The sequence below is a fragment of the Notothenia rossii genome (genome assembly GCF_949606895.1).
Source record: "Notothenia rossii genome assembly, chromosome: 1".
Lineage (NCBI taxonomy): Eukaryota > Metazoa > Chordata > Actinopteri > Perciformes > Nototheniidae > Notothenia > Notothenia rossii.
Genome location: NC_136912.1, coordinates 50,337,725 through 50,361,532, shown reverse-complemented (window position 1 = coordinate 50,361,532; position 23,808 = coordinate 50,337,725). Strand labels below are relative to the sequence as shown.

The window sequence follows — 23,808 nt, the reverse complement described above, 5'->3', positions numbered from 1 at the left end:
GACAAGAAAAGTTGTGTTCTGTTCCCGAAGATTTAATGAAGGGGGACAGACACAGTAGCAAAGAATTACAGTCGTTGTGTTTCAAATGTCTTATGTGTGTTGGTCTCGTGGGGCGAGACCAAAAGGAAGAATTTAAGTATTATTTGAAATATTTGAAGTATTAAAGTAACGTGTTATGGCAGGAAAGTTCAATCTGGTATATTCATTTTAATGTCACCTTATATATATTCATGTGTGTTAAATTTGAAGGGACAAAGTATATTTTTCCTCCCCAATATATTGAGGTGAATTCTTTGTGTTTAGAGAGGGATGTGAGCAGGGGACATCCTTATTTGGGGATAGCTCCAAAACTCTGGAATGTTTCCCTCATAAAAGAAGAGGGTGCGTTACACATGGTTAGGGCAGATGTGTGTGTGTTTTCATTGCAGTAAATATATGTGCTGCGTGATTACTGTTCAACTATACCTCTGTTTTTATTCTTTCATGTGTGGGTACTAAATGGCTATAAATATTGTGGAGAAATTAGCTTAAACATGTTTTATTACTCTATATGAAATGGAAGCAGCTTTTATGACAGGGACGAGAGAGCTGGGGGAGGGGACATTCTTCTTAAGATTTTCAGCATGTAAATTGTCAGGGAAATCTACTTGTTTTAAATAGATGTGTGTTGTTAATTACTTTGTATTAATAATAACAGTATGTGTAAAGGAAGCTGGAAATATGCAATGTGAAACCTTTTATTTGAAGTAAAGATGTGAACAATAGCTCAAATGGCAGGAAGGGCTGCAGGACAAATGAGTGTGTTCACTATATTGGGCCTGTGTGAAGTTTGACTATTTGAAAAGCATCTCTAATACTGCCTAAGAGCATAGGTAATGTGTTCCTCGTTATTATTGATATGAAAGTAATTAACATGTATTATGTATATTTAGCCAACTATAACAACTATATCTTAAAACATACTTTTAACTTGTGTGTGGTAACCTGAGGGGGGGGGGGGGGGGGGGGAGATGGCCACAGGGACAAAGGGCCATAAAGGGGATGTGTGTGTGATGGCTGCAAGAAGTGAAATAAGATAAGGAAACTTGTTGTTTAGAGCAGGTTCGTTCCAGACACCAAAAGGTATCTGGTTTTCGTCAAACTGAAAGAGACTTTTTGTTTCCGGGTTTCTTCTGCTGTGTCGCGCTGATTGGGTACGACAGGCCATGTGTTGGTCTCTCCCAATAAGATGACCTCTGGGGAAAGCACCCACACACCTCCTCCTGTGTTTTTAGTATGAAAGCCTGTGTTTTCCTTTGTTTCGCTCTCTTTTTCTTCGGGCTGACCAGAGAGTGAGACAGGAGAAAGAGCAGGAAGTACTTCCTTTGTATTTGTATTGTTACTTTGTATCATTAAAACAACATTATTGTTTCACTTGCATTCTGGTGTTTCTTAATCCCTTCCTTTTTACGAATTTACCCAGCTTACCAAACGACACGCGGAGACGAGGTTGGTTTTAAACATCCTCAAATCTCCAACAGTTTGCATCCTGATTTCATTTGACATTAGAAACGCCAAGCTGTTTTTGATTGTATGTAACTTTTTTTCCATTAAATATGTTGAGGCAGAATCTCTGCTTCGCGCCGTTCCTCTATGAGTTTGTTTTAAAAGAAGGAAAAGTCAATGCAGCCAGGATAAGGGTTAAACAATAATCTGCTTTAATGGTAAAAACATACAATACATCACCCAATCACCTAATCACGAAGCACTCTGCAGAGTACTCCGGCTCAGGTTCTACCACCGTGTGAGACACGTCTCAGGAACGGCAAGTCAAAAACAAGAGCGCCGATCAACAAAATGATCACAACATTTATACACAGGTGGGGAGGAGTTTTATCGCTTGCTCTTCCCTAGCTATTTGTTATTGGCGAGTTCACTTCTGAGTGAGCTAGCCAGTGAGTTGGCAGTGTTCCATTGGTCGGTTTCCCTTCTGGGCGGGACCCCAGGTAGTAAGTCCGCAGTTGTTGATTCCATCTGTTGCTTCACAGTGTATGTGTGTGTGTGTGTGTGTGTGTGTGTGTGTGTGTGTGTGTGTGTGTGTGTGTGTGTGGGGGTGTGTGTGTGTGTGTGTGTGTGTGTGTGTGTGTGTGTGTTTGTCCCTCTGCCCTTAGGCAGATCCCCCAATCAATGATGTGGAGTCATGACAGAGGACTCTTTGACAGGACAGATACTCATTCCCCCTAAACATCTTCAACACACACACACATCATATCATTTATCTTATCACACAACAGTCACCTGTTTTTCTTTATGAAAGCCATATTTGTAAATCCAAACGCCATCGTCCCATGACAGTCACCGCATCAGTCAACCAACATAAGTTAATTGTTCTTGTGGCTTAATGGCTTCCCTGAACTTCCCTTCACCCCAAAGTCAGCTTACTAGGAATGAATACATTTTATTGATAAGCTCAAAAGGACGTTTATCTTGTTTACTGCTGGGTGACCCAAGTCTCAAGGCCTGCAGGATGTGTAGGAGATAAATCATTAATTCTAAAAGACTTTAACTGCCTTATATCTGAAAATGTATCCGGGAATTCCCCTGTTGATTGCAACGACTATTGATAATTAACAGAGAGACCCGAGGGGCCTCTTCTTGGTATCTGCTAGGCAGAAGTCACTCAATGCAGAAATCACAAGTTTAACACACATTCTATATATGAGGTGACATTAAAATGAATATACCAGATTGAACTTTCCTGCCATAACACGTTACTTTAATCCTTCAAATAATTCAAATAATACTTCAAATATTAAAGGTTCCCAGTCCGTGACTTTTCCTGAAAGTGTGTTATGTCAACCCAGTCTTACAGCATTTCGTGTTCACCAACACGATTTTTAATCTATTGATTCGTGTTCACCAACACGATTTTCCCCTTTTTTTCATGTTGCACAGCACGATTTTAAAAGCAATGTATTTCTGTTGGTAGTCTCACGGCATTACATGTTAGAGGAAGACCGGAAGCTGTGTGGTTCATAAAAACATGTTCTTACTCAATATCAAGCCACGATTATTGCTTTTATTTAAAATCGTATCATTTCGGACTTTTGTTGCTGTCTGTGAAGAAAATAAATGGGGCTCATTTTTCCTTCTAATTTGTTATTCTTTTCAAAATAACACACTGTTATTTAGTCAACAATAACACACAATTATCCTTCTTTTTATTCATTTGTTTGATTCTATAATCTCTGGCTTTTTTGCCGTCCTTCAGGAACTGAATTTCAAAATAAAAATAACCGGAAACAGGCGTAGGCCTATAAGGGACATTTCGAGCATCATCGAGTTTAGGATGGCCGAAGACACTACACAACCCATAATCCCCAGCTATCGTTTAGGACTACAGTCCCCGTGATTAAACTTCAAGTCGGGATTGGATGTTGGAGTGGCAGTGCGTCAAGGTTACGGAATCGAAACTGGATCGAAAGCCGCCCCCCCCCAACAATTAGAAGTTGCCAGTATTAAACACCAATTATTAACCAATTAAAATGAACCGATTAAACATCTCTCTGACACAGTTTAAACGCATTTCAAGTGGAAGAATTGTTCGTGTCTCCTCTTCGTGTCTCGGGAAGCTGGAAGCTGTATTATTTTCAAAAAATAAAAAAATATATTTTTTAACCATAACGGGTACTTTACACAACATTGATTCAAACTTATCCTTGTTTTAATCCTTGTTTTATTTATGTTAAATTGTTGTTGTCGGTTAATTTTCCATTTTATTTATTTTGGTTTAAGATATCATTTTTTTTTAAATGTATTATTATCATGTTAGATGTTTAAACTTTTCTGCATTTTATAAGGCAATATATACTTTTTTGTTTTTGTCCGTAGGCTACTTAGGTTATTAAAGAGTTATCGTGTCAAAATATAAAAAATGTATCAATATTTTATTGTATAATCGGTACAGGAAATTACATCATTCAGAGCACCACCTATTGGCCAAAGACGCTGCCACCGGCATTACGATCCATCCTCTGACAAAGTAAGTTGGGTCACTAAAGTCTGATACATGTTTTGCTTAGATTTAATAATTGGGGCTTTTTTTAAGCCTTTACTCGCATGGTTCATCATACATACTGAACTGTTCTAAGTCTGAGAAATGCTTTCGCCATAATCAGCAAAGCAACATTAATGTGAAATTATTCTTGCGGGCGGCTAGCTAGCTAGCTCACGTTCAACATAAGCTTAAACTAGTTTAGCTACATTTATATCAGCTCATAAGTGGTGTGTGAAAAATATTTGTCTTAATTACGGCTACATACGTCGGTGTTAAAGTGTGAGTTATACGTTATCTTAATCGCTTTTGTTTTACACATGACAGTACTAACGCTGGCCGACATTTTAATGTTTGGGGGGGAGGGGCATAGTCCACGTCCATGTGCTTGTTACGCGTATGAAACAGGAAACACGTAAATGAACTCATTCTGTCTAAAGTAGTTAAACCGTCACAATGTGCATTTAAAAAAACTAGTTTCACTACATAATTCACTTTTTCTGTTCTCTCCTGCAGCTCCTGTACCCACACCACAAACCCATACACTGATCTACACCATCATAAAACCAACGGCACTTTTAAGAGCCAAACTCAACCTATCTCTCTGTCTATCTACCTACCTTTCTTATAGTTATTGTCTCTATCTTTTTCTATCATTCATTATCTATTTCTTCATCTATCCATCTCAATCTTACAATCTGTCTCTCTATCTCTGTTTGTCTCATACAGCATGTCTGGCTGTCTGTCTGTCTGTCTGTCTGTCTGTCTGTCTGTCTGTCTGTGTGTCTGTCTGTCTGTCTGGCTGGCTGGCTGGCTGGCTGGCCGGCTGGCTGGCTCGCTGGCTGGCTGGCTGGATGGCTGTGTTGCAATGGCAACAAAACACAACCCAGACCCCAATAATCCCACATCCAAAGAAGGGAAACGCATGGCTCTTGAGCTGAAGCATGAACACATGCTAGCTGAAGCTAAGGTTGGTGTTTTAACCCATATGACCTCATGCATTTCCCACTTGAATTTGGCACTATCTGTTATCCAAGAAATGCTGAACAGGCCAAGAGTAACTGGATTTTGGATCAATGTATAGGGCCTTTGCAAAACGGTTCATCATTACAACATGGGGGGCAGAGGCTTACTAAATAAAGCTTGTTCAACTTGTTTTACTTCATTAGTTGTATATGGTAGGAAAAACTTGAAGCAAAAATGTTCTTCAAGTGAATGAATTTACTTTTATTTGTCCACTGTAATATGGTATCAGTTTATTGCTCTGGAGACACTTTACAGTCCCCTAAAAGGGGCTGTGTAGGACGTGGCAAGCCGAGAGGGAGGCGTGGAGGCGACGCCAAGGCTCAGCTACAGGTTGAAATCCCAATTATTTTACATTTTTATGAATTTACTAAGTAAATGGTTGGAAAATCGAATTAAAACACAGTAATTGCTTGTTGAGGGTCTACAATAATTCCAATATATAAACGCATAGTGACACTACAGTCGGAGACATTCCCACTGTGTCATAATAACTATGCTTTATTTAATTTCACAAGCTTTTAAACAATAGGTAGATAATAAAAATCATCAGTTATCTGTTGTTAACCCTCTGTGTGATGTTTTACAGTCACATCCCCCCCGACTGAGGGCTTCCAGTCTTCCAGTGTGGAGGTTCTGCGTACTGAACCTTCAGCACAACACAAATTTGGTAAATCACAAAAATGGCTTTAAGTTTAAAACTAAAATCAATTTTTAAATAAATTGTGTTAGTGAGAGAAAATAACCTTATACACAACTGACAGTTCAGGACTCGAACGAGGAATGTAATTCAGTAAAGATATTGGCCAGTTCCATACTGAGCAAAAAATAATCCTTGATTTTTAGTGTTCATCTTAAATATAATCATTTAGAGTTAAAGTTTCCCATTCTGTTCACAGAAAAGAATATGGAGAGACTCTCTGACATTCTTTCCTCATGTCCTCCTCCTGAGCCTCAAAAAAGCTCTGCCTCATCCTGGTCTTTTCGGCAGCAGAAAGCCTCAGAGCGCTGGAAAGAAGCGAGACCACACCACCTACAATGCCTTCTAGAAAAATAGGCTGTTGGTCATCCCCTGTGTGGCCTCTGCCACGTGCCGGCTGTTATTAGGTGAGATAACATTTACCTTTATTTAAATTACTTTACCTAATTGTAATTTTTCAGTATTAATGCTCAGTGCCCTGCTATTTCAGCTAACATGCATGACTTTTGGGATGTTAGAAAACTGGATACCTAGAGAAAACCCACATGAAAATTAAAGTAATTCTAGGATATTAGAATAATTTTGTATTTCCTCCCAAGGTGTATAGAGTGTCTCCCCGAGGAGTGGTTCTGTGAAGACTGTGATATACTTCATCACAAGAACCAGCCACTCCACAACAGGGACAGTTTAATTAATGTTTTTTTTAAACCAATTAGTCCAACAACATGTGTTGTTAGAGTGGAAGGTGAATATGACACCCATGACCAAGGTATGCTCTCTCAAACTTGCATTTTGATGTCACATGTCTGTCCGGCCAGCATATAATGGTAATTAGTGCTTTTTTTTTTTTTTTGACAGCTTGCATATTGCCAACTGTGAAGGCACCCAACTGCTCCTGTAAAGGCACAAACTTCACTGTGGTACCAGGCAAACCAGTGATTTTAATGACCATCAATGGTAAACAAATATATATATATATATATTTGGATTTCTATTGAATTGTTGTTATATGTTTACTGTTGTGGGCTGAGGCATTGTGCTTCCACTTGGAGTAAAACCTTCATGTAATATCTGTTCATCTTTGACTATTTTTAGATGGAGCTGTTGTAAAATGTGTCTTAATTATGTTTATTTACTTGTTCCAAGGGCGTTAGGACTTGCATCTGCCACTATGTCTGTCAAACGTGCCAGCAGCAGTGGACTCCCTACTTGAAAGTCCTCCTTAAGAGTGGATACTGGCCAGCTTGGGTCGGTATTTCCACACTTTACACCTTGGATCTCCTGAGCTCCTTTGAAGAGCTCAAGGTCATCTCTCCGGGATTCTTGATGTTGGCTGTTTCTGCAGATGGAAACACAGTGATGCAAATTAGTCGCTTTTCGGCGCCTCCCGTTTTTTAACGCTGATTTGGGTGACTTGTGTAATTCGTGGAGAACCGAAGAGTTTTCGTTTTGGGGGGGGGGCAGTCCGTCCGTCCGTCCGTCCGTCCGTCCGACTGACGGACAACTTCTCACTTCAAAAAAGAAGAAGAAATCTAGATCGCAAAATAATTAAACAAGCGAGTGCCTGTTTTTCCAGGCCAAGGACAGGTTCATTGAACACAACACGAGCGTAACGTGTCTTCACCATAGGTCTTCACGTGGTTATGTCTCGTCTGAAAGCAGTAACGGAGAGCATCGGAATGCCGCTCCAGCTCTTCAAATATTAGAGTACCCATATGGAGCCGTACACATGCCACAGTGTTTGCGTGGCTGTCTTTAGTTGTAAGCACAGTGGAAGAGGCACATGTGGGAACTCCCAGTGGACGGCAGCGAGGGAGACGTCAAGGAGGGCTTCGAAGCTGGATGAAGAAGGGATGGAGGTGGCTATATGTCGCCATGGGTTTCTTTTGAAGGCCTTAAATATGTACAGGGGGGAGATATTCGCCTACCCCCTGTATCTTCAAAAGGAACTCGTGCCAGCCAAAGCCATGGATGTGGCTTGCAAGTACTGGCCGTACATGGAGAAAGCTGGAAGTGTCCTTCCTGCTCTCCAGGAGCTGACCACCATGAAGCAATTCCTCAGTGTAATGCATGCTCGAGCCCATGCTACCAAATGCGACGTATGTGAAATATTTTTGTATCACGTACATTTATATTTTTTATATTTATAATACTGAAGTAGTAAATATCTAAGCTATACTGTTTAGTATGTAGCCTCTTTGCACAACAATTCCAGCAACCTTTTACCATCAGATTATATGGAGTGGGAAGAACCAGGAGGGAGCAGGGATGACCGCTGGGGAAAAGGTGGAGCAGGTCAACAGCTACCTGTCCAGTTGTGCCCTGACAACAAAATACATGTCCAAAGCAGGTGAGTGGAAGGTTTTGCCCTATTATTGCATACTTTTTTAGATGACACATCATAACCTCATTATTGCTTTCAAAAGCACGACTGGACATGCTCACAGTGCATGCAATGGGATGGAACAGGAAAAAAGGTGACTCCCTTCATCAGGCACTTTCCACAAGATATGTGAAGGTGAGCCTCCTATTAAAGGTGTTGTTGTGTCTTTTGTCATTTGCACATGGCTTGTTGTTAATCATAGCAAGTTTTAATCTTGATACATTTCCATCGTCTACTGTTTATCAGACTAGTAAGAGGCTCCTGGAAGAGACTGCAAGTCTTGAGGAACTCAAGACGGAGCTACATTGTGTCTCAGATGGCATGGTGTCGACGTGGATTTCCGACGTGAAGGAATGGGCATCTGGTAAGCACGACGAGATAACACCAGCTACATATCATTGTCCATGACTGTTTGAATTTAAAGATTTGATCCTAAAGAGCAGCCAATTTTAAGGCAATAAGGCGGATTTTTCATGCCACGTAATGGGACCCTCACTGGATTTCAGTAGACAGGGACATAATCTTCAAGCAATAGCAAGCCAACTATGTGTCCATGTTTATCTCTGATATGTTCCAGTTTCCATAGTTGTACCATCAATTTGTGTTAAAAGGTGTTAAATATGTTGCACAACTTTGTTTCTCAAAACCGTTACGTGTTGTGTAACAGTACATTTTACTGCCAATATTATTTCTACAGGAACATCAGAAACATCGGGTACTTCTGAAGACATCCTTCAAACAGCACTGCAGCAAAGCATTGAGGGGCTTAACCTAAGTGTGAGGGAGCGGAAGCAATCCCTTTACCGACAGAATGGTATAACAATATAATGTTTTAGGTTGCAGATTCAACCTACTGAATTATATATATTTTTTGCACTTGCAAATATAGTTTGTCACATATCCCTATCCCACTACTTCATGTCTTTTTCAGACAGCAGCAAGCTCCGCCATCGACTTCGAAGGAAGCTTGCAGACGACAAAAAGCGCCTTAATCAGGAGGTACTGAAGTACAACCAGCTGGTACACGACTCTGCCAGAAGCATAGATGTTGCTGCGGTGGAGCATTCCCTCTCTGGAGGGAGCATTATGTCCGCGCTGTGGCCGTGTGAAGTTCATGGCATGGGTCAGTTTTCAGATATTTCATATTAATTCATTTGAAGTTCTGTTATATGAAGGTATACCTTGCTGAGTTATGCACATATCATGTAGAGTGTTAGAACGTTCATTTAGTTTAAGGGTATATCTTAAGTTTTCTTATTGTGTATACATTTGATTATTTTGAAAGTACATGTTTGGAGTTTTAAACATATTGTTATGCTATAATGAAAATGTGATTCATGTATATATATCACTGTGATTGGATTTTAGCTAACTTTACAGCCAAGAAAAAGATACTTGATCAAGTCCTGCTTACACGGAGACTACAAGAGGAGAATTGTGGGAGATGGCGCAGCATTTAGATCCTCCAGAAAAACGCGGGCAAAAATCCTTGATTATGCGGGCTAAAATCCTTGATTATGCGGGCTAAAATCCTTGATTATGCGATTAAACATGCAGGGGTTTTATGTGATTTTATACAGTGAAATTGCGGGAAGTTGCGAAATATGCGGAAAGTTGCTAAATATGCGGGGAAAAAGAATAACACATTTTTTTAAATATTGGGCTGTCTTATTTATTCTCTCTCACACACAACCTTCCACTAACGTTAAACCCCTCTACTATTCAATTAAACACATTCAATGTTTATTTATTGTAAAGCAATTGGGCTATTTTAATCTCACATACACACACACACCCCCCCCCCCCCCCACACACACACACACACACTTCTCCGGCTCATTCTGTTTTCATTTACTCGTTCGTTATCTGACCAGCTTCAATCTTGTAGGCTACTCACTTCGTTTCTTGTAGCCCTCGAAAGGGTTTTGGATGTTAATGCCTTGGTGAACGTGAGTTGTTTGGCTTTCTTGTCCGCAGCAGCAGAAAGCATTTTCGAATGTTTGAATGAATCAAAGTGGGACGTCACCGTCGATGTTCTCTTATGCTCCAAAACACAGTTGCACGGGGTGCAGAAAAGTTTCCCCCCACTTTTTGCCCGGTCTTTAGGAGAAATGTTCGTCGGTAAATGAGATGGATTCGATTTTTTCATCTTGGTGTTTTCTCTATCTTGTGAGCTCCAGTTAACCTTTTTTTTTTCTCAACTTTGTGTGGAAAAGCCCAAATCATTCTTGGTCACAGAAATTGGATGGAGTATAATGGCCTTTGCCCATTCGACCCGGCCATTTTACATAATGAAGTCCCTTGACAGTGACAATCATCTTTATATGTACATGGGAGAGAATATACTCCATTGAAGTGCTCTGGCCTCGTGAAGCAATCTTACTTTATAGTATGTCCATATAACAATATTTTGTGTATTTTCAGATGTAGACAAGGCGAATGGAGGATTTGGGTGCACCCTAGAAGGAAGCATGCTCAGGCGTTGGAGAGGTTGCAGGTGGTACTGCAGCAGTACAAGACTGCTTTAGGTCCTGATGCTTGTTTCCTTCAACATGAAGAGGAAAGTCAAAGTGGCCTAAGCAGTCCAGACACCAGTGAAGATGAAGAAGGAAACATAATTTTGGTAATTTACTTATGAATTAATGTACAGTATCTTTGTTGATTTAGCCTCAACCTAGACATGTTGCTGTTACTTTTGTATTCATTAATGCTAAACATACATTGTGTATTCAAAAACCTCAAATTTGGTTTCTGATCTGCCCCTCTTTTTTGTTTATCTGTATTTCCCCAGATTACTGCTGCTCTCAAGCACGAATATCCGCCAAGACTTGATGTGCTATCAGAAATGTAAATACTTTACTGACTTTATATTTAGAGATTGTATTCATACTCCTCAATGGAAGATCACCCTTGAATATGTTCACCATATGACTTTTCCCTATGCCGCAGCATCAGGCCAAACATTTCACTTGTACACAACTTAAATTGTATTGAAGAAATTGCTCAGCGTCCCTGGAATGCATCCTGAGCAATGAACCATTCACTTTTGATCCTTTTTGAAACACAAGAATGTAAATTCCTAAATCTCCAAGGATATCTTGCTGGTTACCATACAACTTTGTGAGCACATCATTGTCCAAGAGCAGGGGGTCTTTCCCTTTTTTCCCAGAACGGGATGCCTATGCATTATTATTTTCGATCTATTATAGGATTGACCTGTCATTAACTTTATATGACTGCACCTATTACACCGCAGGCCAATAACAGCTTTCCTCTAATTGTTCATTTTTGTTTCTTTTGCGTTACTTGCTTTAATTGCTTTGTCAGTTATATTTCCTTTTTGGTCTCCAGCTATTAACCTGATTGATTGAAGTACTTCAATCAACATGTACAATGCAAAGTCTTTTAGGATGTATAATTAGGGACATTGAGATAAACAACAAATAGTTTATTTGGTGAATCACCTCATTGTTGTTCTCAAAACCAAATAATACATTGTTATATATTGTTATATTTGATTTACACATAGAATGTACATGTTTAATATACATAGTTAAATCATAAATAAATGGTTGTGTTGTATGATTTCTTAATACTATATGTTATAACCGTTTGCATAACTTGATTTTATGTTCTGTTGTCCATGCTTTTCATGTTAGACTCACCCCAACGCTCTAGAGTCAAGACATACACCCTTATGGTGGCCTTTTACTTGTATTGTGGTGAAACACATAAGTAAACCATTGCCAGAGAGGACCATTTTATTGTTTTAAAAACAATGTTATTGATGTGGTTGGTTGATGAATAAATATAAATTAAGCATACGTCTGTGGTACTTTTTGTTGTTTACATCACACTGCATTATAATGCGTTTGGAAATAAATTCATTTAGAAGTAACAATATGGGTTAGCACTTGAATATCTTTGTAAAGAGATGATCCTCATCCGGAACACTGGTTGTTGGTTTAAGATAAGATAGAACTTTATTGATCCCAATTTGGGAAATCTTTGCGTTGCAGCAGCATTAAAACACATGGCATTATACAATACAAATAGAAAGACAAGAAATAAAGAAGAAAATATACATGTTGAATTTACAAATGAGCAATAACAAGATATGCAAGGTATTATATTTACATAACTATGTGACAGATGGAATATTAAATATTACACTGAATATGTCAAATGTACAGTGAAGAGAGAAAGTATGGAGCAGAGAGTACTCTTCCAGCCAGAGGTGATTTGTTGTACAGCAACACGTTCTGACTCCCAACCCGTCACATGTTGACGGACGGTCAGGGCCCCTCCCCGACACCGACTTGCATAGAGCTCCCTGAACGTTGGTAATAGACACGTTGGGATCGCGGCGAAATGCTCTCCGCACATAGCCGTGGGAACATGTTTCAAATGGGGGGTGCTGTGGGGATGACACCAGGGCTGGTTCTGACCAATGTGCTGCCCAATAGGCAAGATTTTAGCTGGTGTTAGAAATTAAAATCAATGTTTTGACGGTATAATGTAGCTTAAACATACCGTCAGTTTAAACGCTGTTTTATACTGAAAAAAACTGAAATTCTCGTGCACAACCAGTTGTTAAGCTTTTATTCTGAAAATCCTTCATCTCCGGTTAGCATTTAGCATGTGGCTAATATACGATTTCCTAAAGAGGTGAATTTAGTAGCAAAATGACATGGAGTGGTGCAAACCGAAACCTACTGATTTAACACTACAACTATAGATGTCGAGATACTACCATGCTGAATATTAAATGAAGGTACAGTTTATTTGAATACATTATTGTTTACAGACGAGAGTAGCATGTGACAACATCCGGAATGACTGGAAACCAAACCAGCCGTGAAGTATTTTCTATATTTTTTAGAGTATTGATTACAGCGTTTAAAATTTGTTACATGAAAAGTGATGAAAGAGAAGATGAGGAGAAAAGGCGTGTTAAGCATATATTGAATGTGAAAAGTACCAATCCTCTGTTTAAATGCAACAACGGACATTAAAGACGAGTCGAGCCGGCTGGCGGGGAGGAGCCAGCAGAGGATATATATATAACAGCACCAGACGAGAGATTCGCTCTCTTCTCTTGCTCACGAGAGCCAGATCACAGCTGTTTTCTGCCGGAACAATATTCTGTCTGTAACACTACCGCGGCTTTGAATCTTCTCAGAGACTCCATTTAGTCTCATTTTAAAGCTTTTCTCCTGGACGCAAGAATAACGAACATATTTAACAATTGGCGACCCGGCCGACGTGATCTCGTTCCACCGGGAGAGCAGTTGCTGTTTTCAAAGGAGCTTGAACAATGCTGGCAGACATACACTCGGGCCCATACAGAAAGGTAAAGAAGTACCTGTTTATTCTTCAATAGATTACATAGTGAACAATAGGAGTGTGTGTCTGTCTGGTAAGTTGGACTCCTGAAAAAGACTGCCTAAATTTAAGTTAAAACAAGCCTAAGTTGATAAACATTGGTATCCTACCACACGTGGCGTTGCTTTGTCACAGGCAGGGTGAGTTCATTTTCTTTTGTTCTATTTAACCCTGCATGCTATTCGTTTGTCTGTTATTACATGTCGGCTAGAGGCCAATCACTTCAATAGGTGTCTCTTGTTACGTTTTAAGTTAACGTGAATGGTTTTAGGCCATTAAGCAGTCGGGACTGCTTGAGGCAAAGACACAGCCAAAGTTGGAAGCTAAGGTTATTGGAGTGAGTGTTTGTGTTAACAACAGTGTGAGGCTGTTTTAAAAAAGTCCTTTTTCAAGGAAAAGGCCTGAGGAGTTTGAAGCTTTCAGTGGTTACTTTTTTCTGTTTTCAAGAACACATTGCATGTGGATTACGACGAGAAAAAGCGACATTCGTGCGTCAGATAGACGATATTCTTCTGATTGTGTTTGGATAGCGTCCCATTTTGTCCCATAATAGCGTGTTTAAACAGAAGAGATGACCATACTGGCTCTTAAAGTCAAAACATTTACGTACATGGGTAGAGGGCTATGACGTAAGGGTATGAGGCCCATGTATCATTGTAAACAAAATAGAAATGTTATCTTAAAGTACAGTGTTGTGTGTTGAATTTACTAGACAAAATATCACCCCGCCATTATTTCAACTTCACTGTGAGAGCCACGAGGTGTTTTTTCAAATCTTTTTGTTCTTCAGGTCAAAGGTTGGAAAACCAGTTGTCATCTTGTCTTGACCTCATGTTCACAGTGAACCACACAGCAGTCGGCATTTCATGAAATACTAATTGAAGTACTCTGTTTGCTTTAACACACTGAGGCTAGGCATTCCATCTTGTAAAGAACATTATACTTCTTGTCAGAGTTAGAACTATTGGAAGTACTTCTGCTAGTAAAAGTGTATTGGCTGGTTTTGGGATATTCTTGGTTGCAAGTGTGTATTGGCGGTTTTGTGAATATTCTTGTTTGCAAGTGTGTATTGGCGGTTTTGTGAATATTCTTGTTTTGCAAATGTGTTTTGGCGGTTATGTGCTGTGTTGTTTAACCATAGTGTAATGTTCTTCCTATTTTAAAGATATTTTTAAGGAAAATAAGTTTCTTCTTGTTAAAAACAAGTCAGTTTTGAAACAGCTATTCCCTAGTGGATTAAGCTGGAAATTAAAATAGCACACTCTGGTAGTACAGAATTATTACACAAATAGAAGAAACACCATAACATTTTGAAGTATAATTTTAAGTGTTATAAATAAACACATACTTGATCGCCAAGATAGAATTGCAAGTGGTTTCTAATTATAAGATAATAAACTTTACATAATACTTTTTCAAACACCAATTTATTGAAGCTAACACAAGTAGTGACATTAGCATAATTTCATACACTTCGGTATGCACTGTACACAGGAGATTTAGATTTGAACCAATATTCATATTTCAAAGTCAAAACCATACACGGTACAATTTTCATTTTAACATTTCATATTTTAATTTTGGATAATTTTTATATATTAATTAATTTTAGTAATATTTTACATAAAACTTAAAAAAAAAAAAAAGATCTATAACTTAAAAAAATAAAATAAAAAATAAATAAAACCTTGAGCAACTAAAAAAAAAAAAAAGATTTAAAGTTCGGACGAACAGCAACGAAGGTGCTTGTTAGAAGATTAGTGATTCATCTTTGATAAGTTAATAAATAATTAGAGAACATGTCACCAAAACAAACTAAGTTGAGACTAGACGCAGGGCCAGGCTCAACAGCAGATATCAAGGGAAGGATAAAAATCAGATCAGATGCTATAACAGTTCCAAATCTTAGACAAAAGACATGGAACCACATGGAGAAACTGTTGGAACAATGGCAAACGAGAGGACTGTTTCCAGCAGATGATTAGCCTGGACCAACGAAAGCACATAGAAAAGCTGTAGTTGACTATGAGAATGGAGAATACTTGCAACAGCAACACGCATGGATCAAAGCCGGACAACCCCCTTGGTATGGACCTGCTAAAAGCACTATGAACAGAGCTGAAAAAAGAAAATCTAGAGTTATAAGTCTGGTACTCCATCTAAAATATGTCAGCCAAGAATCAATGAACAGCATGTATGTGGCTCAAGGAGCAGAGCTCACAGCAAAGGAAGATAAGAAAGAAAAGAGAGAAGAAGCTCCAGTAATCCAACCTTCAAAGCTCCTTCCAAGCCTGACAGGTGCGCCTCCTCCCTACATGACAGAAGAATACAGTTTCTTTCAACCCCCAATACAAGCTCCAACTCTAGGTGTTTTAGGAGGAGTATTGGAGTTGGACGGTCTCCCCACAGCTACACGTGTCAAAGACTTGGAGTATGAGGTAAGACTCCTATCTGGTGAGCTCAACAGAAGATTGGAAGAACTAGGCAGAAGAATGGAAGAGGAGCTCAACAGAAAGATGGAAGAACTCAGCAAAAGTATGGAAGCACAACTCAAGAGAAGAGAAGGCGAAGGTTCTCCAGACACCACAACCGTAACTGAAGCTGGAAGACTCAAGAACTGCTCGACACTCATGCTACCGCTGATAGCGGCTGGAGAAGGAGGATTGAAATACCAATCATGGACTCACAGAGACATGGAAGCATTAGTGGCAAAACTACCTCCACTTACACAAGGAGGTCAGAAGTGGGTGAATGATCTGGAGAAATACACAAATACACAAATCCATCTGTACTTGGGAGACATGAGGGCACTGCTTGGACGGATAGAAGGAAGACTAGAGGCAAGAGCAGTGGATTCCAAGGCCAAATGCACCAACTCTCCAGATTACATTTCCTTCAAAAAAGTCAGGTCGAGGTATTGGGCTGCCATTCGTCTAATCTACCCAACAACACGGAGTTTACATGCCCTCAACAGCCTGAGAAAAGAACCGGGGGAAGACATGTATGCCTTCCTGAAGAGATGTGAAGGAGTGTGGGAGGACTGCACTGGAGAACGACATGACGTTTCACCGTCTGTCGTTAGTCTTTGGAAGAACGCGGTCATTAACGCCCTTCCCCAATCAGTGCAGGCAAGCCTGGGAGATGTGGTGGCATTAGACGCTATACCCATTGAAGAATGGAGACAAAATCTCATTTACCACGATATGAAATACCAAGCAACCCAGAGGGAAAAAGACGAAGAAATTAAAACATTACAACTAAGACTCTTGAAGATACAAATAGCTGAGAAAGATACCGAAGCTAATAAGAACAAGAAAGCGGCAAGGCAAATGGCAGCTACATCAGAGAAGGCAGGGCAGATTCCTCCAACAATTCAAGCTCAGGAAGAACCAGAGAATGCAGGGCAGACATCTCAAACAGTTGAATCTCAGATAGTGCCAGAGAATCAGATGGAGGACCAACAACCAGGAGGTTTCCGAGGAGGCAGAGGCAGAGGAAAAGTTCTCCGGTTTGAGGGATGCTACATATGCAATCAGCTGGGCCCTTGGGCTAGAGATTGTCCACAACAACAAATGAAATACCCACCACATGCACCAAACAACGGCCCACCATAAAGTTTCCATGATGACGACGGAGGCAGGGGGTCCCAGAGATGTCAAAGACGTACAGGATTTCCAAACATGAACCGAATGCCACTGACAGCCTGGTATCAACCACAACAATGAGGAAGCTTAGAGGACCAGACCATCAGGTGATGCATCTTCAGCACTAGAGTATTTTGAAATCCAGCTACATAGAGCCACATATGTCACCACAGGAGGGAGAGGTTGAATGTTATTTAAAAGATAGTGAGTAGAATATTGCATTTACACATAAAGCATCCACAGAGTAGTAGAAGATTAAGACATAGTAGAACATTTAGCAGACTATTTTTTTAATTATGAGAAGGAAAATACATTACGAGTGGTGTTGTTCCCCCACACAGAAAACTATTGTGTCCACACAACTAGTGAGGTCAAGAAGACGGGCTTCCACCCAAAATATGCAAGGGGCGGCGATACACCTGACGTGAAGCTGTCCAGACCTGAAAACAGAAACTCGATTCTGCTGTGGTGAAGTCTGGCTACAAAGGGAGGTGTCCGATAGGGTTGCTTGTCTCAAACCAGTGAAGAAGTCAACAAGAACCCAGCTGAACTAGAGAGTGACTGTTAGCGGGAGAACTGTGACGGAGCGACAGAGACTGGCCCAACATTTTCCAGCCAGTACATAGATAGACCCCGTCAGAAGACCGGGGCTGTGTTTAAAGGGGAACTTCATTTATTCTTAGCCAGAAGTGTCGTTTTTAATCAAACAAATTATGTGATTTATGGAGTCAGATTACATTTTTCTCATAAACACTATTTTATAATCGGTCTGAAGTATCTGTTTTAAGGCATGAGCCGCAGATTAAATAACATAACACTGATTGAGAGCTTGGAGAAAGAAGTGGTGGGGTTTTTACAACAGTTTCAAGAATCAGTTTGTATTTATTTATTCTTGGGTAACTGTACTGATTTATAATGTAGTGCGTAAGGCAATATCTCATTTTGAGTGAGGGGCACCAGCCCTTCATGCAGGTCACCCTCTTTGAGAATAGTTCATATTTTCCCTCCAGTTTGGAGAAATATTATTTTATCATATGTTAGTTCAGCAGTGTCAACCAATCCTCTAACCCTAGAATTATTGAGACGCATTAGCGACACCAGGGGTATTGTTTTTCGCAGCAACGATGATGCATAATGCCATGACAAAAGCCATTATTGAAACAAGTAAACTATTTTTTGTGCTAATGGCAGATTTTTTTGTGAATATGCATTTATACCATCAGAAAACCATACATCATACGATATTTTTGTACGCCTTGTGGGTACACGGAGAAGTTATAATTTATGTAATCCAAAGTTATGTGTTTTACATGTCCTGTTCATAATAGGGTAATCATTGCAATATTAATTGAGCATTTTATGCTCAAAGGAGGGAGTGTCATGATTATACAGATATGTTGATTTCAGTGGCGTTGTAGTTAATAAATAATAAAATGTAGTCAACAATAGGTCTCATAACAACAAGAGTTATGCCGAAGCTTGGGCCTTCTCCAAGGAGGGAGTGGTCCAGTTTTAGATATTAGACAAATGGAAGTGGATGAATAGGTCAGAACTCTGAGTAATATTATGCAAGTTTTGTCTACACAGCAGGCTAGGAAAACTACAGAGATACCAGACGAGACACCAGAAGAGACTCCTGTTCGGCCAGGTGAATGGGTGAGGGTGAAGGTTCACAAAAGACAGTGGGCTCATCCCCAGTGGACGGAAGCGTGAAAAGTTGTAACAAACTTCACACGCGCTCCGGTTTAAAGTTAAAGAAAAAGGAGCAAATTGACACCACCTCACACATTGTCACCCTTCACTGGCAACTTCCAGAACATTATTGGGAGTTAGGACTGATTTGGCAGAGCTGGAACAAAACAATACATATAAATAAGATAAAGATAGAAACAGCTCAAAAGACAAATTGTCTATAGATTTGTATAGATTGTACATTAATGTGAAAACCTATTTTTTGTTTTACATCTGAAAAAGAGTCCAATTTGTTGTATATGTTATTTTTGTACTCATTATTTAAATTCTGTAACGGACACAACCAGGGATAGAATAGAGATGATGACAAGAACAAAGCCAAACCAATTGTGGGGTCCCCTAGGGATAAGAGTTAGAATAGCATTGTCGATTGTGCTCATTACACTTGGCACCTTTCTGGTTGGAAGGGGAGTACAATATCAAGTAAAACATGGAACCATTAGTTCACTCATAGAGAATGCCCACATCACTAACAAGACTCCAGCTGTGTTTCAGAGACTTTCACTTATCCCCAGAGCCAAAAGATCAGCTGAGCAACAAAAGGAGGAGTTAGAAATACTCTTTCCCAAAGGTGAGGTGGTTATAATCAAGATGATTCACCCCCCCTACATGCAGTTATTGTATCAAATGATGAGATGGGTTTAAGTGATCGGGATATGTAAGTGATGGGGATTTACAGATTAGAGGAATCTCTAAATATACTGGATCCATGTTTTAGTCTGTACCAGAAACACCCCCTGTTAAGCTATGAACAACCGACCGGTGACCTATAGCACAATTATTGAAAATGATTGTTAGACACAGGCTACTAACCCACAAGACCACCCAAAGGTACTTAGTAGGAACTTTTAAGTGATGAAATTCTACAACTGTTGTAACTGACCAACATCTACTCCCAGAAATGACTGTCTAGAATGCCGTACCCCAGAGTAGAACGCACAACGGCCCCTTCTAGAGAACATATTACTTTCATACCTTAAATGGTATGAAAGGAGGGAGGGTACATTTCTCATGAGGAGACAGTTACAAATGCTAGCAGAACAAGACGACCAACCCCCGTATACAGATGTTGATGACAATGATGAGTTAGTTTAAATGATATGGATGTTCGGAGATGAGATTGATCAATGAATGTCCAGCCGATGTGATTCTTTAAATTATGAAATCATGTGGAGAAGTGAGCAAACTTAAAATGCTAAAATGGAGTGAATCCATTTCAATTTACTTCATACTATTCCAAGATAGTATATTTGTATTACTCCAATTCATTTTACAATATTCTAAGATAGTCCATTTTATTTGACTTTATTATTTTATACTATTCTAATATGGTAGATTTCATGTTGTATAAATCATTGCTATTCTAAAATGGTTTGTTTCTTTTCACTTTGTAACAACAAGTGCCTTAACACTGAGCGTGGTATGAGAATGGTTTCTGTGAAAGGAGGGAGGAAGAAATGTTCTGATACCAAGCCATTGCTGCTATTTTGAAGAATGATATTTAATGTAAACACTCGAAGTTATGCACAAGAAAAAACGTTTATGTTTGAACCAAGTCAAAGTATTTTTGTAAAGTTAGGGCTATTGAACCATTCCATTTTGATTGTATGTTTGTAACATGAGTTATGTGCTATGCAAAGTTCAGATGAAGAACTCATTGATTTCAGTATTAATCAAAATACAAAGCTTATTACTAATATTAATATTATTATTATATATAAATAAACTATATTTAAAATGAGTTACCTTTTAGAGAAGTGATTTTATTTGTATGCCAATATTTTCCTATGGTAAAGTTTTCGTTTTGCACTTTTATTTTGATAATGATCGGGACTCTTATTTTGAAGGAACTTTTACCGGTTAAATCGGTTTACTAATAAAGATTTAGCCACAGAAAGCACATGGCTACTTAGCATGCAAAATTACGTCATTCTGTATGTTAAGTAGCCATGTGCTTTCATGTTATCGGCTGAATCTTTATTTATTGATTAGATCACGTTACTCTGATGATAGTGTTCAAGACAGCCTATATGTCTGAACTCGATCCTTAGAGTAATGTGTTACGGAGCCTTCTCTTCAATATTGTTTCCACATAACGAACATTTTGAGCTGCTCTTTTTCAATGTGGAAGCAGAATGTGTGAAAGCATGGGGTGAAAAGGGTGTTATCTTTACTTAATTATGAATGTTGTTACATCAAGGCTGAAAATTCGTTTTTTTTTTGGTATTCTTTTTGTATTATATTTGTATTTAATCTTGTGGAAGTGCAGATCCTCTGTCCTCCACCAGGGGGTGCTTCAGCACCCTCAGCACCCCTACTTCCCACGGCCCACTCCGCAGATCCATTCTCACAGCGTTTATCAACCTTTTTCTTACTCAATATCAAGCCACACTTATTGTTTTTACTTCTTTATTTTAATTGAATAATGTAGGACTTTTGTTGCCGTCAGTTATGGGGAGAGTAGGGGCTCAGAATACTGAAATCTGTATTGTTTCATAGTTTTTTCCTTCTAATTTTGTATTATTTTCTAAACCACACACTGTTATTTACTCAACAACACATAAGTATCCTTGTGTGTATCTATTTGTTTGATTAATAAACACAAGTTGGAGTCATACTTGCCAACCTTGAGACCTCAGAAATCGGGAGAAATGCGGGAGAAATATGACCCCGGGAGGAAATCGGGAGAGGGCAATGAAATCGGGAGTCTCCCGCAAAAATCTGGAGGGTTGACAAGTATGGTTGCAGTCCGTCAGGACCGAGGGTCGGAGAAGCTAATTTGCTTTAGAGAATTTTACACCCGGAAGTAAGTATTCTCTCCGCTTCGCTTGACAAACCCACCCATGGACAAACCCTGTGATAGTCCTCAAGCTCTGATTGGATGTTTGAGTGTGCGCCGAGGGTTACGCCGAGCGTCGAACAGCACTTTGAAATGGGATGGAACCACGGCAGACTGTCCAAAACTGGATTTGAACGGGTCCACCCCCTCCCCCACCCCGTCCCCAGAACTAAAAATGTAGTAACTGTGTAGTAACTACACACTATTGTGTGTTTCGCAACATGTTCTATGGCACGTCTCTGCTGGGAATTGTAGTTTTAAAAGACGTTTTCATATTTCCCATAATAAGAAGTTGCCAGTATTAAAGTGCCCGTGAAGTGCATGTTTTTGCGCCAAAATGAAATGGCAGTTTCATTCCTTACATTTTGCCTGTTCATGGCTAAAATAATTTTTAATAATTGATTGATTTATTTATTAATTTTAATAATAACGGCTGTCTGAGCCTACCGGAAGTTGCAGACGATAGCGGCTGTGACGTCACAAGATGGGCCCAGTTGTGATTGTAAACATGGCGGAGACTTTGGAAAGTGATACAAGTGCGAGAGAAATGATTGATTTTGAAAGCTTTTCGGACAGGATAGATGAGGAAAGTGGCACAGAAGATGGAAGTGACGATGAGGAAGCGCAGGACATCATTGAACCCTACAGATTTGAGCCGTCAGGGACGTCAAGTGGGGAGGATGATCGCAACGACATGGACGATAGGGAAGACATTGACCGGCTACAGAAGACTGAATGGTTAGCAGTGACTGTGCTGTCACTGTCGATTTGAAAATGGGGGAGGGATTTGCCTAATTTAAAATCTCTGCTTGGGCTCAGCCTCTGGGAAATAATTAGCTTATGTACATGTCATGTGCTAGAGCAGATGTGGGGAACCTCCGGCCTCCGGGCCGTCTACGGCCCACGAGACAATTTGGTACGGCCCTCGAGATAATTTATAAGAACACGCAAAAAAGAAAAACATTTGAGAAATCTAGACCGCAAAAAAATTAAACAAGAGAATGCCTGTTTTTCCTAGCCAATGTCAGGGTCCTTGAACACAACACGAGCCTAACGTGTCATCACGTGGTATTATGTCTCGTTTGATAGGGGTGCAGTTCTGACAGAGAGCACCAGATCGCCACTCCGGCAATTCATTAATTGCAGTACCCATAAGGAGCTGTACACATGCCGCAGTTTTTGCGTGTCTGTGACTTTAGTTGAAAGCCCAGTGGCGATCTGTTCATCTGTCACACTGATCAATAACTTTGTTGTTATTAGCATCTGGTTAGCTAGCTATGCAAACGAATATAAGAAGCTTTTTCTACAACCAGTGAGGTAAAAGCACGTCTTTATATGATCATTATAGTTATAAAAAAATAAGAGAATAAAGTAAACAGGTATAAAATACTATATGACAGTAAAAAAAGTTGTTATTAATAAACAAGAATACAGTTTGAAAAAGGAGCGATTTGTAAAATATCCATTTAGAAAAATAAATCTGCTTACCGTTCTGTTTCATATGGGTGTTGAGAGATGTATCAATAGATCTCCTGATGTTGCTCTCAAAGTGCACCAGATTGATGCTTTTAACTTCAACATTAAAAAACAAAATCTTCCCGGGGGAGCATGCCCCGCGGAGGTTAGGTCCCCCACCACTTAAATCATGTCCACATGGAGAGGAAACTAAATACATTTGCATTTTGCACACTTCTTGTGTCCATATCTTTCTGTTTTGGTAGTCATGCCACAACCGTGCACGTGAATACGCGAGTCATGCATTGGTAAGATATCTGGATTAAGAGGTTGTTTGAAAGAAAGGCCAAATGAATTGGCTGTGATTTTAGTATTTTTAAGCAGAGGTCAATAATTTGTACGGCCCTCAGAGGATGTTGAAAAAACTGAAATGGCCCTTGAGAGGAAAAAGGTTCCCCACCCCTTTGCTAGAGTATTATTAAACTAGAATTAGAACTTTCTGGTCATTGAATTAAAACATACGCCAGGGTGACCAGCCCTGTTTTTCTGCTTATCTGCAGTTTATGGGAATAATTTCACCTATCAGATAATCAG

The 23,808-nt window shown here is 39.6% G+C and overlaps 2 protein-coding genes and 1 long non-coding RNA gene across 4 annotated transcripts; all 3 read left to right on the top strand.

Annotated features, from left to right (window-relative positions):
* Positions 1-4,894: 4,894 nt before the first annotated feature.
* Positions 4,895-6,293, top strand: LOC307024855 (uncharacterized protein). 2 transcript variants are annotated; one of them, XM_079659297.1, is made up of 3 exons: positions 4,895-5,003; positions 5,646-5,726; positions 5,956-6,293. In XM_079659297.1, the coding sequence occupies exons 1-3, from the start codon at positions 4,902-4,904 to the stop codon at positions 6,103-6,105; spliced, it is 333 nt and encodes a 110-aa protein (XP_079515423.1). In that variant the 5' UTR covers positions 4,895-4,901; the 3' UTR covers positions 6,106-6,293. The 2 variants fall into 2 exon arrangements, 1 of the variants encoding a protein (XP_079515423.1); XR_013804009.1 differs by lacking the exon at positions 4,895-5,003 and adding an exon at positions 5,347-5,389.
* A 1,364-nt stretch (positions 6,294-7,657) lies between these two features.
* On the top strand, positions 7,658-9,288 carry LOC307044971 (uncharacterized protein; the record flags this gene model as incomplete). The annotated part of the gene is made up of 6 exons (XM_079690430.1): positions 7,658-7,855; positions 7,989-8,106; positions 8,183-8,274; positions 8,386-8,503; positions 8,837-8,953; positions 9,071-9,288. 6 exons carry the CDS (start codon positions 7,658-7,660, stop codon positions 9,286-9,288), a joined length of 861 nt encoding a protein of 286 aa, XP_079546556.1.
* Positions 9,289-10,618: 1,330 nt separating this feature from the next.
* LOC307018654 lies at positions 10,619-11,963 on the top strand. Its single transcript, XR_013802470.1, has 2 exons — positions 10,619-10,762; positions 10,931-11,963. It is a non-coding gene; the product is annotated as an uncharacterized lncRNA (long non-coding RNA).
* Positions 11,964-23,808: the final 11,845 nt, after the last annotated feature.

Coding starts and splice junctions, on each gene's coding strand:
- LOC307024855 (XM_079659297.1), top strand. CDS start 4,902: ATGGCAACAAAACACAACCCAGACCCCAATAATCCCACATCCAAAGAA. Junction 5,004..5,645: donor ACATGCTAGCTGAAGCTAAG/GTTGGTGTTTTA, acceptor GATGTTTTACAG/TCACATCCCCCCCGACTGAG. Junction 5,727..5,955: donor TTCAGCACAACACAAATTTG/GTAAATCACAAA, acceptor TTCTGTTCACAG/AAAAGAATATGGAGAGACTC.